Source organism: Pogoniulus pusillus, chromosome 3 (genome assembly GCF_015220805.1).
Source record: "Pogoniulus pusillus isolate bPogPus1 chromosome 3, bPogPus1.pri, whole genome shotgun sequence".
In the NCBI taxonomy this organism is placed as follows: domain Eukaryota; kingdom Metazoa; phylum Chordata; class Aves; order Piciformes; family Lybiidae; genus Pogoniulus; species Pogoniulus pusillus.
This window is the reverse complement of record NC_087266.1, coordinates 6,214,968-6,231,011: the sequence shown is the minus strand read 5'-3', so window position 1 is coordinate 6,231,011 and position 16,044 is coordinate 6,214,968. Positions and strand designations below refer to the sequence as shown.

Here is a 16,044-nt window from a genome sequence, read left to right as displayed (position 1 = left end):
TGTGTTCCAGGTCCCTCACCAGCTTTGCCACTCTTCTCTGGACACATTCCAGTGTCTCAATATCTCTCTTGATGAGCCCAGAACTGGACACAGGACTCAAGGTGTGGCCTGACCAGTGCCAAGTACAGGGGAAGGATAACTTCCATGTGTGTCACGTATTTCACAACTGGACAAAATTGAATGCAAGCCTTAATTTGCCAAAGTCAAACAAGCTGTCAGTGCTACAGGTACATTTCTGAGCTCTCAGCACTTTTCTCTAAACAGCAAGATTCCTTACTCCTTTGTGTGCAGCTACAACCCTGAAAATCATTCTTTCCCAAACAGGTCCAGCACAGTTAGCCACAGGGTAGCTTTACTTACCCTGTCTCAACAGCACTATTTAATTTCAAAGCTCTAAGATGTCTCTTGGGCCAAAAAGAGCATTTATTCTCCAGGTTAAATCTATTCTCAGACTTTCTGGTGAGCTGAGAGTCTAGCAATTACTGTGACAGGTGGAGTAATGATTTTTATGATGTGGAAACCTGTCTATGGGAATGAAACTAAACTCTCTAAATCCATTTCCCATATTGACCTTCAGACAGTTGCCAGGTTGTCATTAACTTTGGTCACTGTGGACAAGCTTTGAGTTACTGAATGGCTCCTTTAGCTTATTACTGTAGCACATCTATGCTGAGTGATACTTTCTGTCGCTGTCTTTTGGTCACTGACTCTGAATACACTTGAAGCAGACATGGAACCAACATTTAAAGTGCGAGTTTAAATTCTGTTCCAACATGCAGAAGCAAGTGAACATTCTGGAGTTTCAGTGCCCTGCTCTTATCATTTTGGAAGGATTGTTCCAAGGGGGATTTCAGAGAGCAGAACTAGGCATATGAGGGGTTGCTTACATACAATGAAAAGGAACAATAACACATGTCCCAGAAATGACCGTTTCAAACAGCAAAGTTATTGCATGAACTGAGTTATCAACTGAGTGGATTTTCCTGAGATAAGGTGAAGCACCACTCTTGCTTTGTGTCTGGCCAGTAACTGCTGCAGCATGTGAATGCTGTCTTCTGAACAGACATCAGGCAAAGTTAAATGTTCCGAGTCACAGTCCACCTTCAGCCTCCCCATACTAGATGACCAATTGCCCTGACCAAAATCCTAAGGCAGGAACCAGTTAAAAATGGTCTCATCCATTTCTGGTCTCCTGGTTCTACACTTCACCATTAATTAAAAAAAATATGATGTAGGAACTACCTTTTGATACTTTGGGAGCACTTCCTGTGACTTACACATAGACTGAATTTCAGAGCTTGCTTATAGGCAAGAAACTCTTTGCTTTGTTCCCAAATGTCTCTCTGTAGCTCTGCTCATATTCATAACAGCAGGAAAAAAATTAATACTAGTGATTTACAGATGCTTTCTCATTAAGAACTGTTCTTTTTTTCCTTCTCTAAAGGCATAGTTATGAGAATACTGCTACTTAACTAAACTCAGGGAATATTTCTGTCCATTTTATGAGCTAAGAATATACAGTTTAATTTCCATGGGTGCAGAATATGAACAAAAGAGGATTTGTAGCACAGGAAAGCACAGTATCTCTGAAAATCAAAGCATATATTCGAACAACAGGAAACTCCTCCCAAATAATAGAATCAGTCAGGGTTGGAAGAGGCCACAAGGATCAGGACAGAGCAAACACCTTAATTTTTCACTTGAAAAATGTATTCTATTCTGTTTCATATTAGTGATTCTTCTAAATGTAACTCAGTAAATTTGACTGATAGATAAAACAAAGCAAACAGAATGAAGCGATTTGCTCAACTGCCAGGAATCATTCAGGAGCACAACTGGAAATGAAGCCCAGCAGCATTAACCTGAAGCATCCCATCTTAACCTGAAAGGCTTCTGTAACTTTACATAATTAAACACTTGAACTGCAGATATTTTATGCCTTTATAGGTTAAGATTCCCCTGCAGTTACCTCTCTGACGTTTTAAAAGGTGCATCTTCCTAACAACTTTAATTACTAGCGTCCAAAATAGACTCCTCATTAAAAATAAGGAAAGGGCATAAGAGAGTCTGCAGGAATGTTTATGCTTATCAGGGTCAGAGATTCATCCACACAAAACAACATGAAAGCTGAGGCTGAAAGGCAGCATAATTTTTCTTTCATTAACTGTAACAGTTATATGACTGCATCATTAACTTGAAGAGAACACTTGAGTCAAGATTAAAAAGAAATGATAGGAAACTGCTCCAGTTAAGACTTTTTAATTTGTGAATTGAAAATGATAATGAAAATCCATGATTAATTTTTGCCATTGCAAAAAGATCTTAAACAATTTAAAGACCTCAGGAATCTGATTCACAGGCAGGGACAAGGTATTTAGTTGCAGACAGCTAATCAACATAGTTAATGCCGATTTTGTTTTACCTTATGTGCTAGTTTGAAGCTAGCTAGAATGTTTTGGTCAGAAGGACTAGATTACAGGCTGGGAAAGGGAAACAGAATGATGTCTACTTCACTTATAGGCTTGCTGAGATGTATAAGAACAAGAATCCAAACACAGATAAGGCATTTCTGCTGGGGAGCTCTGAGCTGCATTTCTTTCTCTCTCTAGCCTCTCTGCCGTCTTTCTGATTAATCCACTTTGCTTCCTAACCCCCTGGCCAAACCTCCTTTCTTCCTTGGGACTGGAGTAAGGTTGAGAGGGGTGGGAGAAGATGGAAGGGCAGTTGGGAGCCTCTCCTGGGGACTCAGGTTTCTGGGAGGGCTGTTGTGTTTCTGTATTGCCTTTTACCCTTTATATTTCTGTATAAGCTGTAAATATCTGCTTGTATATTCTGCTGAGCTGTAAATACAGTATCGTAATCATAGAATCATAGAATCAACCAGGTTGGAAGAGACCTCCAAGATCATACAGTCCAACCTAGCACCCAGCCCTAGCCAATCAGCTAGACCATGGCACTAAGTGCCTCAGCCAGGCTTTTCTTCAACATCTCCAGGGACGGTGACTCCACCACCTCCCTGGGCAGTCCATTCCAATAGCAAATCACTCTCTCTGGCAACAACTTCCTTCTAACATCCATCCTGTACTTCCCCTGGCACAACTTGAGACTTCATTCAAATTTCCAAAGCTGGTTGAGTCTAGTCTGGGTGATTTTCAAAGTGGGAGGGGGGCAGGTAACACCCAAACCATCAGACCTTATAATATAGAACTACAACATAATGCAGTGCTGGAGCTGCTTCCAGAAGCAACGCAATGCAGTCAGGCATAATAAGTGTGTAGCTGCACACATCTGAGCTGCAGCTTGTCAGTGATGTGTGTTCCTGTGGATGAGACAAGGTCTCCAGGCTTATTTTCAAGAAGGTCTAAGTGCCAGAGGTAAGGAAGTACTGAAATTGCTAAGGTGTTGTTTAGGGAGAGAAGGCCACAGCACTTACCTACCTAAACCCCACTGAAATCAGCAATAACAACCTCATCAATAGGAACATCAGCGCCCAAGCCAGCCTCTGCAATGACCAATTTAAACTCTTCAATTGCTTAGGGATCACTGCATGCTGTGTGCCTCTGAATGCCTAAAGCTGTGTATAGAGATGCCAGAATTCATTTCTCAGAACAAAAGGTCACAATGTTCATTTTTTTTAAATGCCACCTTATGGTTTTAGGGAGCTACTTTATCAAGAGTTATTTTAACCCAGGTTGCTTTTATTTCTTCAAGTATTTTTCCTTTGTAGACTATAGGATTACTTTCCATCAGCATTGATTAAGTTGAACCTCAGTATTAACTATTTTGCTCTTCAAAAGTCCACAGAAAGACAGGACTAGGGGGAATGGAGCAAAAAAGGAGGTGGAGAGATTCCGAGTGGATGTGAGGAGGAAGTTCTTGAGCATGAGAGTGGTGAGAGCCTGGAATGGGTTGCCCAGGGAGGCATTTGAGGCCCCATCCCTGGAGGTGTTTAAGGGCAGGCTGATCTAGGGTAGAGTGTCCCACATGGCAGGGGGATTGGAACTAGATGATCTTTGTGGTCCTTCCCACCCTGATTCTACGATTCTATGAATGCACTTCTGCATACTTACTCCTTTCCACTGTTTCTAGCAGTTTCCACTTTCCACTGTTTACACCTTACCACTGTTTCTAGCAGTTTTCACTTTCCACTGTTTCTAGGGCTATTTATTAGTGCTAATTTACCATAAATAAGATTTTTTTTGTCTGTGGTTGGAATATGTAAAAGGCAGATCAGTTCAGAATTTGATTCTCAAGGTGTTGATAGATGAAAAGTTGCAAATCATCTCCAATTTTGATTTTAAATAGTTGAGTGTTTAAACCTAGGAGGAGATTAAGGAGATTAACCTCATAAACATCTACAGGGTCAGTGTCAGGAGAATAGAGCCAAACTCTACTCAGTGGTGCCAAGTGACAGGACAAGTGGACACAGATTGAAAGAGATAAAGTTTCAGATAAATATAAGGAGAAAAACTCTCTTCACTTTGGGGTGGTGGAGCACTGGAACAGGCTTCCCAGAGAGGCTGTGAAATCTGTGTCTGGAGGCCTTTGAAACCCACATGAACACGTTCCTGGGTGATTTACTGTCATTCTGTATGATTCTGTATGCGTGATTTCCAGTTCTGTAATCATTACTTGAAATGTTCACATTAAACAAGTTAATTAATACAACTAAACAGCAAAAGATCATTTGAAATTCAAGAAAGGTTGTTGTGTTTATTAGGGGACTGGAGCATGTGCCTTGTGGGGAGGGGCTGAGTGACCTGGGGCTTTTTAGTCTGGAAAAGAGAAGACTGAGAAGGGATTTAATAAATGTTTATAAATATCTAAGGGTTGGGGGTCAGGAGGGAGAGGACAGGCTGTGCTTGCAGGAAGCAAACTTCCTGCAATAGGACAAGGAGCAATGGATGTAAGATGCTGCATAGGAGGTTCCACCTCAACACAAGGGGCAACTTCTTTACTGTAAGGGTCCCAGAGCAGGCTTCCCAGAGAGGTTGTGAAGTCTTCTTCTATGGAGACTTTCAAAGCCTGTCTGTCTCTGTGACCTGACATAGACTGTATGGTCCTGCTCTTGCAAGGGGGTTGGACTTGATGATCTCTTTATGTCCCTTCCAACCCCTGACATCCTGTAATCCTGTGATCCTGTGTTTATGTGGGGCAATTTGAAGACTCAGTTTCATAGGATCATCACTTTTTACTGCTTATTTGTTAGGTTGCCAGGCATTAAAAAAAATCTCAGAATATGGCTTGATGTGTTTTGGGAGATCAAATTCCCCTATTAAACACATGGGATTGAAATAGGGATGATGAGTACTCCTGCACAATGTCAATTTCAATGAAGATGACAAGAGCCTCTCTGGAGTCACTCATAAGTACAGTTATATGCATCATTTTGACAATAAGCTCACTCTAAGCGAAGAAGAAGGCTGCACAGATATTAATAAATGAGAAAGGACACTACAGAAAGAGTAGCAAAGAGGGCCAACATTCACACCTTTTCCCAGTGCAGCTACCTTAACTTCCTGCTGTCAACACCTTCTCAGCAGTGCCTTCGTGAACTATTAAGGGATCCCAGGAACAGCTGAAATTAGGTGAGGTGACCACAAGCAGTAGTGCTTAGCACTGTAGACATACCCTGGTCTGACTGCAGAGAATACTGCAGTGTAGTGACCCTCATGCACTCACATGGAGGCCACCTCTGAAACAGCATCATGCAGAAATCACTCAGATTCCTGACATAATTGTCTCCTTACCCTTATGCCCTGCATATGTGTCAGCATATTGCTATTTGTGTAGCTCTTTGCCCAGTTATCCTTCAATGCCTATGCAAATACCATCCTGCTTCTGCAACAGTCTGCTCCAGAGCCCTCTCTTGCTATTATCATCTCATCCCTAATAGCCATTGGTGAGAAAGTATTGGTGGTCCTAAGAACTGATGTCATTAATCTAATTCATCAAATTCCTTATTATGTATTTAATATAATAACAAAAATTGCCAGCAGTAACAGGATGTTATTGTTTCAGGACAGAATTAGTTTTCAAAGCAGCTCTATGAGATCACTGGTAAATCTAATCTTTTAGAGGTTGGGAAACAAAGAACAAAATCATTAACTACCTTGCCTAAAACTGCAGATTGCAGTGGCAGTCAGAATGGGGGCTAACTTTAAGAAACTGATCTTGATTTAAAAAGCAAGCCAAATACTTTCAATCCAGGTGCACAAGCACTTTAAGGAGGGTCTGGGAGTTTGTAAAGGCTAGACTGAAGATGAACAACATTTTCACTTATTTTTACTTTTGCTTTTGGAGGAGTCACATTCCAAAGCTTTCCTTCCATGCTCACAAAGCCTGAAACCCTACTTTTAGTTACTCTCCCTAAGTGTATTAAAATCATTGCAATCACACGATCACAAAGCCTGGAACCCTACTTTTAGTTCCTCTCCCTATATATATTAAAAACATCATTGCAATCACACAATCACAAAGCCTGAAACCTGCTTTTAGTTCCTCTCCCTATATGTATTAAAAACATCATTGCAATCACACAATCACAAAGCCTGGAACCCTACTTTTAGTTTCTCTCCCTAAATGTATTAAAATCATTGCAATCACATAATCACAAAGCCTGGAACCCTACTTTTAGTTACTCTCCCTGTATGTATTAAAAACATCATTGCAGTCACACAATCACAAAGCCTGGAACCCTACTTTTAGTTCCTCTCCCTATATGTATTAAAAACATAATTGCAATCACACAATCACAAAGCCTGGAACCCTACTTTTAGTTCTTCTCCCTATATATATTAAAAATACCATTGCAGTCACACAATCACAAAGCCTGGAACCCTACTTTTAGTTCCTCTCCCTATATGTATTAAAAACATCATTGCAATCACACAATCACAAAGCCTGGAACCTGCTTTTAGTTACTCTCCCTGTATATATTAAAAACATCATTGCAATCACATGATTACAAAGCCTGGAACCCTACTTTTAATTCCTCTCCCTAGTATGTATTAAAAACATCATTGCAGTCACACAATCACAAAGCCTGGAACCCTACTTCTAGTTCCTCTCCCTATATGTATTAAAAATATCATTGCAATCACACAATCACAAAGCCTGGAACCCTACTTTTAGTTCCTCTCCCTATATATATTAAAAATATCATTGCAATCACACAATCACAAAGCCTGGAACCCTACTTTTAGTTCCTCTCCCTATATATATTAAAAATATCATTGCAATCACACAATCACAAAGCCTGGAACCCTACTTTTAGTTCCTCTCCCTGTATGTACTAAAAACACAATTGCAATCACACAATCACAAAGCCTGGAACCCTACTTTTAGTTCCTCTCCCTAAATGTATTAAAAACATCATTGCAATCACTCAATCACAAAGCCTGGAACCCTGCTTTTAGTTACTCTCCCTGTATGTATTAAAAACATCATTGCAGTCACACAATCACAAAGCCTGGAACCCTACTTTTAGTTCCTCTCCCTATATGTATTAAAAACATCATTGCAGTCACATGATCACAAAGCCTGGAACCCTACTTTTAGTTCCTCTCCCTATATGTATTAAAAATATCATTGCAATCACACAATCACAAAGCCTGGGACCTGCTTTTAGTTACTCTCCCTGTATATATTAAAAACATCATTGCAATCACATGATTACAAAGCCTGGAACCCTACTTTTAGTTCCTCTCCCTAGTATGTACTAAAAATATTGTTGCAATCAAATGATCAAGAGCCTAAGAGAAAAGCAATTGCCTAAGGGTGAAAAAAATTATAAACCCCACACAAACCACCAATATCAGGGCTGCCCTTTTAGCAAAACCTATGCTGGCAACTCTAATGCCCAAAAGACTTTGGTGAAGACAGGAAAGTTAGCTCTGGGGAAAAGTGAAGCATTTTTAAAGTGTGCCTACGTAGTGGTGAATGTAATGAAGTTCTCAGCACAAAGACTGACAGCAAAGTGGTTTGTGTTACATAATGCAGAGACAGTCTCATGTTTGTATAGAATCATAGAATCAACCAGGTTGGAAGAGACCTCCAAGATCAGCCAGTCCAACCTAGCACCCAGCCCTGTCCACTCAACTAGATCATGGCACTAAGGGCCTCAGCCAGGCTTTTCTTGAACACCTCCAGGATGGCGACTCCACCACCTCCCTGGGCAGCCCATTCCAATGCCAATCACTCTCTCTGTTAAGAACTTCCTCCAAACATCCAGCCTAGACCTCCCCCAGCACAGCTCCAGACTGTGTCCCCTTGTTCTGTTGCTAGTTGCCTGAGAGAAGAGACCAACTCCCACTTGGCTACAGCCTCCCTTCAAGTAGTTGTAGACAGCAATGAGGTCGACCCTGAGCCTCCTCTTCTGCAGGCTAAACAACCTCAGCTCCCTTAGCCTCTCCTCATAGGGTCTGTAGGAAAAGTGTTGCATTTCTAAGCTGCCAATAATCTTCCCATTGTACACATGACTGTCAATAATGACAGAGGCAACAGCAGGAATACTCTGCATCAGTTCTCATGGGGCACTCCCAAAGGGAAACTCGCTACTCTAACATTCTCTCTCTCTCCTTCCTTCTCCATGAAACAGATCTTCATCTGATGCACACTGATATAGCTCTGTTGATATCAACTCACATTAACTGGCAATCCAATCAAAACCCAAATTACTTTTGTCTTAAAATGGAAGTATACTGCTCTAGACCTCTACATCCAGTAGGACAAGGGAGGTTATCTTCCCCTGTACTCAGCAGTGCTCAGGCCACACCTTGAGTACTGTGTCCAGTTCTGGGCCCCTCAATTCAAGAGAGATGTTGAGGTGCTGGAATGTGTCCAGAGAAGGGCAACAAAGCTGGTGAGGGGCCTGGAGCACAAACCTTATAAGGAGAGGCTGAGGGAGCTGGGGTTGTTTAGCCTAGAGAAGAATAGGCTCAGGGCAGACCTCATTGCTGTCTACAACTACCTGAAGGGACATTGTAGCCAGGTAGGGGGTGGCCTCTTCTCCCAGGCAACCATCAATTGAACAAGGGGACACAGTCTCAAGTTGTGCCAGGGAAGTATAGGCTGGATGTTAGGAGGAAGTTCTTCCTAGAGAGAGTGTTTGGCATTGGAATGGGCTGCCTGGGGAGGTGGTGGAGGCATCTAGAAAAGCCTGGCTGAGGCACTTAGTGCCATGGTCTAGTTGACTGGCTAGGGCTGGGGGATAGGTTGGACTGGATGAGCTTGGAGGTCTCTTCCAACCTGGCTGATTCTATGATTCTGTGATTCTATGATCTCACAGGAGCTAAGGCAGGCCACCATAAAAGCAAGGGTTATAAACTTGCATTTATTATAGACAAATAAGGCTTTGGCCTATGAATCCTCTTTGCCTATTAAGTTAATGAGCCTTGACAAAATGATCATCTGAGGAGTAGCCGACAAATTATCCGGAGCAGCAATTTGCAAGGCGTTGGCTGGTTTACAAGCATTCCAACTGGGAGAACATGGAACTCTGGAAGAGTTATTCATCAGACCAGATTGCTTGCAGTTCAGCAGCAGATCCTCAGCATCAGAGCACTGAGATATGACAAGCACTGCAGTTACCAAAACAAGAAAATAATCCTTATCCCTTCCTTCCCAAACTGAAGGCTGACAAAATCTGATGAAACACTTATGAGAAGCATGCAGGAAGTCAGGGAGATGTGTTTTTATATATGACCAGAGACTGTGGAAGTGTATAACATGGAGGAACAGGGCTTTGAGGAATTCAAGAGAGTAAAGGGACACCTTCACAGGAACACAGGATGTTAGGGGTTGGAAGGGACCCCAGGAGATCATCGAGTCCAACCCCCCTGCCAGAGCAGGACAATACTACCTAACACAGATTCACAACACTATCTAACACAGATCACAACACTATCTAACACAGATCACACTACTATCTAACACAGATCTTTCCAAATACTTGATCTAGATTCTGAATTATTTTCTTGTAGTACAACTTCCAATAGAGTTGATGGCATCTCTGCCAGAAATTAAAAGCAGGGTCTTTTTATGGAGTAATTCTTCCCAGTGTTTGACAACACAACCCTCAGACACATCATCTTTGTGTCATTTTAGACTGTGTAAAATGAATGCTTCTGCAAAAGCAGCCACTTAGGTTAGTGTTAAAATCATAGAATGGTTTAGGTTGGAAGTGACCTCAAAGATCATCTAGTTCTAAACCCCTGCCATAGGCAGGGACACCTCCCACTAGAACAGGTCGCTCAGGGCCTCATCCAACCTGACCTTAAACACCTCCAGGGAGGGAGCATCCACAACCTCCCTGGGCAACCTGTGCCAGTGTCTCACCATCCTCACTGTAAAGAATTTCTTCCTTACATCTAGTCTAAATCTCCCCTTTGCCAGTTGAAACCCATTACCCCTTGTCCAGTCATTAAAAGACCTTGCAAACAGTCCCTCCCCACCCCTTTTGTAGCCCCTTCAGGTACTGGAAGGCTACTACAAGGTCTCCTCGAAGCCTCCTCTGCTGAAGAGCCCCAACTCTTGAAGCCTGTCCTCAGAGAAATGAATACTTTTCTACAATCTGTTCTTCAACTGTGAATGCTGAGACCATTTAGAGATGAGATCACAATGTATGTTGTAAAGCTGCCACTTTCCTCACCAAAAGCACTTGGTGAAATACTATTTAAAGTGTCTTTCTCTGTGGTCAGCTATTCAAAGAGCCCTGTGGAAAGGATGACAGTATTTGAGAACATCGAAAACTGTCGTATCTTCCATCTGAATGTTATTGCACAGTAGGAAGCATAAATTATAGCAATCAGTTGCCTCTACCACAGCATGTAGTAGAGCACAGTGCAGAGCAGTTAACCATGAGTTATGTCTTTTCTCATCTTTTGTGTGCTTTTTGCAGTTGTTCTTGCACTACTGAAATAAACAAACTCATAAAATACACAAGGGCCAAAGCTCAAGGGACCAGAGCTTAATTTTATGCCACAGAAAAATGAAGAGAAATGCAACCTTAGTCTTAAAGAGAATTGTTAAGTGACAGTAGAATACAAACCACCTTTTAATGTCATGATGTCACACCATCACATATCTGATGACCAAGTACTCAATCAATCACACAATAAAGGAAAAGAATGTAGAAAATTACACCCTCATGTGGCAAAATGTAGTTCTATCACAGTATCACAGTATCACCAAGGTTGGAAGAGACCTCACAGATCATCAAGTCCAACCCTTTACCACAGAGCTCAAGGCTAGACCATGGCATCAAGTGCCACGGCCAACCTTGCCTTGAACTGCCCCAGGGACGGCGACTCCACCACCTCCCCGGGCAGCCCATTCCAGTGTCCAATGACTCTCTCAGTGAAGAACTTTCTCCTCACCTATTGGTATCTAAGTATCACAGAATTAACCAGGTTGTAAGAGACCTGAGAGATCATCGAGTCCAACCTATCACCTAACCCTTCTGAGTAATTAAACCATGGCACTAAGTGCCACATCCAGCCTCCTTTTAAACACTTCCAGGGATGGTGACTCCACCATCTCCCCAGGCAGCCCATTCAAATGGGCAATCTCTCTCTCTGTGAAGAATTTCTTCCGAATGTCCAGCCTAAGCCTGCCCTGAAGCAGTTTCATAGAATCAACCAGGTTGGAAGAGACCTCCAAGATCATCCACTCCAACCTAGCACCCAGCCCTATCTACTCAACTAGACCATGGCACTAAGTGCCTCAGCCAGGCTTTGCTTCAACACCTCCAGGGACGGCAACTCCACCACCAACCCAGGCAGCCCATTCCAATGCCAATCACTCTCTATGTGAAGAACTTCCTCCTAACATCCAGCCCATACTTCCCCTGGCACAATCGAGTCCCTATGCCTGCTGGACACAGTATTTCTAGTACAAACCAGGATGCTATTAGCTTTCTTTGCCATCTGGGCACACTGCTTTTTCCTATTGAATTGTCTGTCTATTACAACCTCCAGGTTCCTTTCTGCCAGGCAGATTTCCAGCCACACTGCCCTAAGCCTGTAGCGTTGCTTGGAGTTGTTGTGGCCCAAGTGCAGGACCTGGTGTTTGGCCTTGTTGAAGCCCATGCCATTGACACTGGCCAACGATCCAATCTATCCAAGTCTCTCTGTAGAACCTGACTAACCATTTTGTCCAGTGATCAACCACCTCTTTTACAGATTCTATAAGCTACACAATTTTCATTCTAATAAACTGACAGCTTCTTCATGGTCTTACCACATCTGCTGCATTCCTCACTCGTAGTTGTCTCATTGCTTTTTAAATTTAGCTTTCTATTTCACAGCACCACAGTGCTTTTCACAGCTGTTTTCCCAATCCCTGGGGTAACTTTCCTGTTATTGTATCTTACATCAATTTGCCATTTTACTTTCCACTTACACACTCAGGCTCATCTCATCCCACATTAACTGTTTTATTTGAAAAATGCCTATAATCAAAGCTCCAAATAAAATTTTCTTCTGGAATATTGAAGATGACAATTTTTTTCCCCCTAACAAAAGAAACACTCAACATCTTCCTGACAACTTCTACCAAACTCACAGTATCATCAGGGTTGGAAGAGACCTCACAGATCATCAAGTCCAACCCTTTACCACAGAGCTCAAGGCTAGACCATGGCACCAAGTGCCACGTCCAGTCCTGCCTTGAACAGCTCCAGGGACGGCGACTCCACCACCTCCCCGGGCAGCCCATTCCAGTGTCCAATGACTCTCTCAGTGAAGAACTTTCTCCTCACCTCCAGCCTAAATCTCCCCTGGCACAGCCTGAGGCTGTGTCCTCTCGTTCTGGTGCTGGCCACCTGAGAGAAGAGAGCAACCTCCTCCTGGCCACAACCACCCCTCAGGTAGTTGTAGACAGCAATAAGGTCTCCCCTGAGCCTCCTCTTCTCCAGGCTAACCAATCCCAGCTCCCTCAGCCTCTCCTCATAGGGCTTGTGCTCAAGGCCTCTCACCAGCCTCATTGCCCTTCTCTGGACACTTTGCAAGTGCTTCACTGCTATCCTAGCAGACTGTAGAAAACTATTTGGGACATGCCAGCATACAGTTTTGGATAGTTATGTTTTTCTTCCATAAAGTAGCTTTCAGGAAGCAATTGTTGAGAGTATTTTATAGAAATGTCTTCCATTAGTTCAGTTATGGAGATCATAGACTCATAGAATGGTCTAGGTTGGAAGGGACCTCAAGGATCATCCAGCTCCAACCCCCTGCTCCAGGCAGGGACACCTCCCACTAGAACAGGTTGCTCAACAGGTCCTCATCCAACCTGGCCTTAAACACCTCCAGGGAGGAAGCAGACAAAACCTCCCTGGGCAGCCTGTGCCAGTGTCTCACCACCCTCACTGGAAAGAATTCCCCCCTAACATCTAGTCTAAATCTCCCCTCTTCCAATTTAAACCCATTACCCCTCATCCTGTCATTACAAGACCTTGTAAATAGTCTGTCCCCAGACTTCCTGTACGCCCCTTCAGATACTGGAAAGCTACTACAAGATCTTCTCGAACCCTTCTCTTCTCCAGACTGAAAAGCCCCAATTCTCATAGCCTGTCCTCATAGCAGAGCTGCTGCAGAGGTTCATCATTTTGGGTTTTATTACCCATTCTCTCAGAGCACAGCTAGCCTAGGGAATGCTGACTTTTAGATATATCTTCAACCACAACTTGGTGAGGGAGGTGATAATTTTTTGCTCAATTTCTTCCCAACGGCTTAGGCAGCCACCCTATAAACCAAGATGCTTGTGAACACAGCGGGCACGACAGAAAGAAAATTGCTGAATCAAAGCAAATTGCTACAACTTTAGGTGAAGCCTTAGTCACTTTCTGTACTCACAGGAAAACAAACACTGAGTTCAGTTTTAATATGTGATACATATTAGCTAACCTATTTTAGAGCACCATTCCAATGGATCAAAACATTGCCTGCGTTCATCACTGGATTTTGGATGACCAAAATGATATACCAAAGTAGCATATATCTGCCAGTGGTGCAGATGTGAAAGCATGGTTAAAAACAAGCACAAGCTGTAGAAAAAGTCAATCTATGGTGAAGATGCAAACTATGAGATAAATCCAGTGATGTTCATGCACTCTAATGAAGGAGGTGAGGAAGAAGCGCATGCAGTACCTGGTGATCTCAGAGTCAGGGAGCAGGCCTACGTGGTAGTGGGGATAGGGAGCTGTAAGAAGGAAGCTTTTGTCACACTCGACAGGGGAATAGTGCCTAGGAGAAGGTGGTTTATCACACAGTTTGTTCACAGTGCTGTAAACAGGTTCAGGAGGCCTGGTGATAGAGACAAGAGTAAGAGATCAGGTGCATATTAGTGGCTCCAAATACAGAGAAAACACAGCAGTCATTTTAAAAGCATGCACAGCAAATCTGTCAAGACCTTTTCACCAGTGCTTTTCTGACAAGTGTGCTGTTAAAGGAAACATTAGGATTTCATAACACAATAGTACTGCTTACAAGCAACTGCACAGAAGGATGTAGGCTATAAAACTGGGCCATGAAACTGGCTTATAGGAAGTGCTGCACTGAAAGGGAACATCTTAAGTCTGAAGATCAGTGATGAATTTCCACACAAACCTGGCTTCCCTCTTTGGTTTTAATCCAACAACACTATTCTGCAGAGTTTTCTGTGACCTTAATTTTGAGCATTTCAGAGAAGGAAATAAGAAATAAGGTAGATACAAACCTGGCTTCCCTCTTTGGTTTTAATCCAACAACATTATTCTGCAGAGTTTTCTGTGACCTTAATTTTGAGCATTTCAGAGAAGGAAATAAGCAATAAGGTATTTTTTCACCCATTAATTTAAGATCAAGATGAAATATGTGTTAATACAACATACTCCTGCCTCCATGAGGTAGGGCTTTGCAAGCAGAACTGTGGTCAAAGTGAGCCATACCCTATTATAACATTGATGGTAGCAACCTGTGTAAGCAATTAATCTTATTATCAGGCTGTTAATTTCAGGAGTTCTTTGCTCTCTTTTCAGATTCAGCCTTCAAAATCTTACTTTGCAGCCCACATTTCTAAGTTAACTCTGTAGACAAGGTATCCTAATCTGGAAATACTAATGTCCTGGTAGGGCATAAATCCTGCCAGGCCAGTTTAATCTTTGCTCTCCCCTTCCTGTTGTGGGCCCAGGAGTTGAGTAGATTAGCCACTGGAAGGTTTGGCACCAGCAAAGCCTTGAGGGCTAGGGGCTTCGCACCACCAAGTCTTGTGCTGCCCCTCAACACGCCTGCATGGTCAGACAAGGCACAAAGCTTTGAACTGATTGGCCAGAACAATGATGCTAGTGCCTATTAGCCAGTTTCAGCTTCAAAACAATGCATTTAATGGAGGATGACTGCCTTTTCTGCATTGACCCTCCACCAGGAGCAGCACCCCATCTGTGGCTCGGGAACTGGGAATCAGGACGGCCACGTGTTTGCAGCTTGCACTAGCAGCTCAGCAGCAGCTCAGTTCTTCTCTCCTTCCCCCTGCCTGGAATATTTTCTATTTTACCCTGAGATCATTATCCTGAGTTTTGGAAGCATCTTTGCACAGGAAACTTAGGGACCAAAGCATCACGAGTACATCTGCTGGAGTTATTGCTAAGACTCCCTAAGCATAGTTAGGATTTTCCCTGTTCTCGTGTTCCTATTTTCCAAGTTTTGATTGTTTAAACTGTTTGATTCCTGTTTATAAATACCCTTGGTGCAACCACTTCCTGTCAACTGAAAATCCAAAGAATCTAAGGGAATTTCCCTGAAAATTTTGAATATTAATTAAAAAAATAATATTCACACCAAAATTAATCTCCATAATTCATAACAGATTATTAATTTCAACACACAAGGCTAGCAGATTTGCACTTGCACTGCAGCTCCAGATTGCAGACATCAGTCTGCAAAGCTAAGGTTAAGACCCTAAGGCTGACTCTGACCAGCCACTGAACCTTCTCTCCTGCTGCCTGGAGGCCAAACGCTTGGGAGAAGCAGTACTTACCACAAACCTCCCAGGGAGCCACCTGGGGAGAGG

At 42.8% G+C, this 16,044-nt stretch overlaps 1 protein-coding gene across 24 annotated transcripts in view; it reads right to left on the bottom strand.

Moving 5' to 3' along the window:
* Positions 1–16,044, bottom strand: part of DLG2 (discs large MAGUK scaffold protein 2) — a 1,415,634-nt gene that overhangs the window by 327,351 nt on the left and 1,072,239 nt on the right. For 21 of the 24 annotated variants that reach the window (XM_064169211.1, XM_064169239.1, XM_064169248.1 and 18 more), the window contains one exon: positions 14,145–14,300. The exons of the other annotated variants lie outside the window; for them this stretch is intronic. In XM_064169211.1, coding sequence (XP_064025281.1) covers positions 14,145–14,300 — 156 coding nt within the window. The remainder of the gene's footprint in view (positions 1–14,144; positions 14,301–16,044) is intronic. 24 annotated transcript variants of the gene reach the window in all.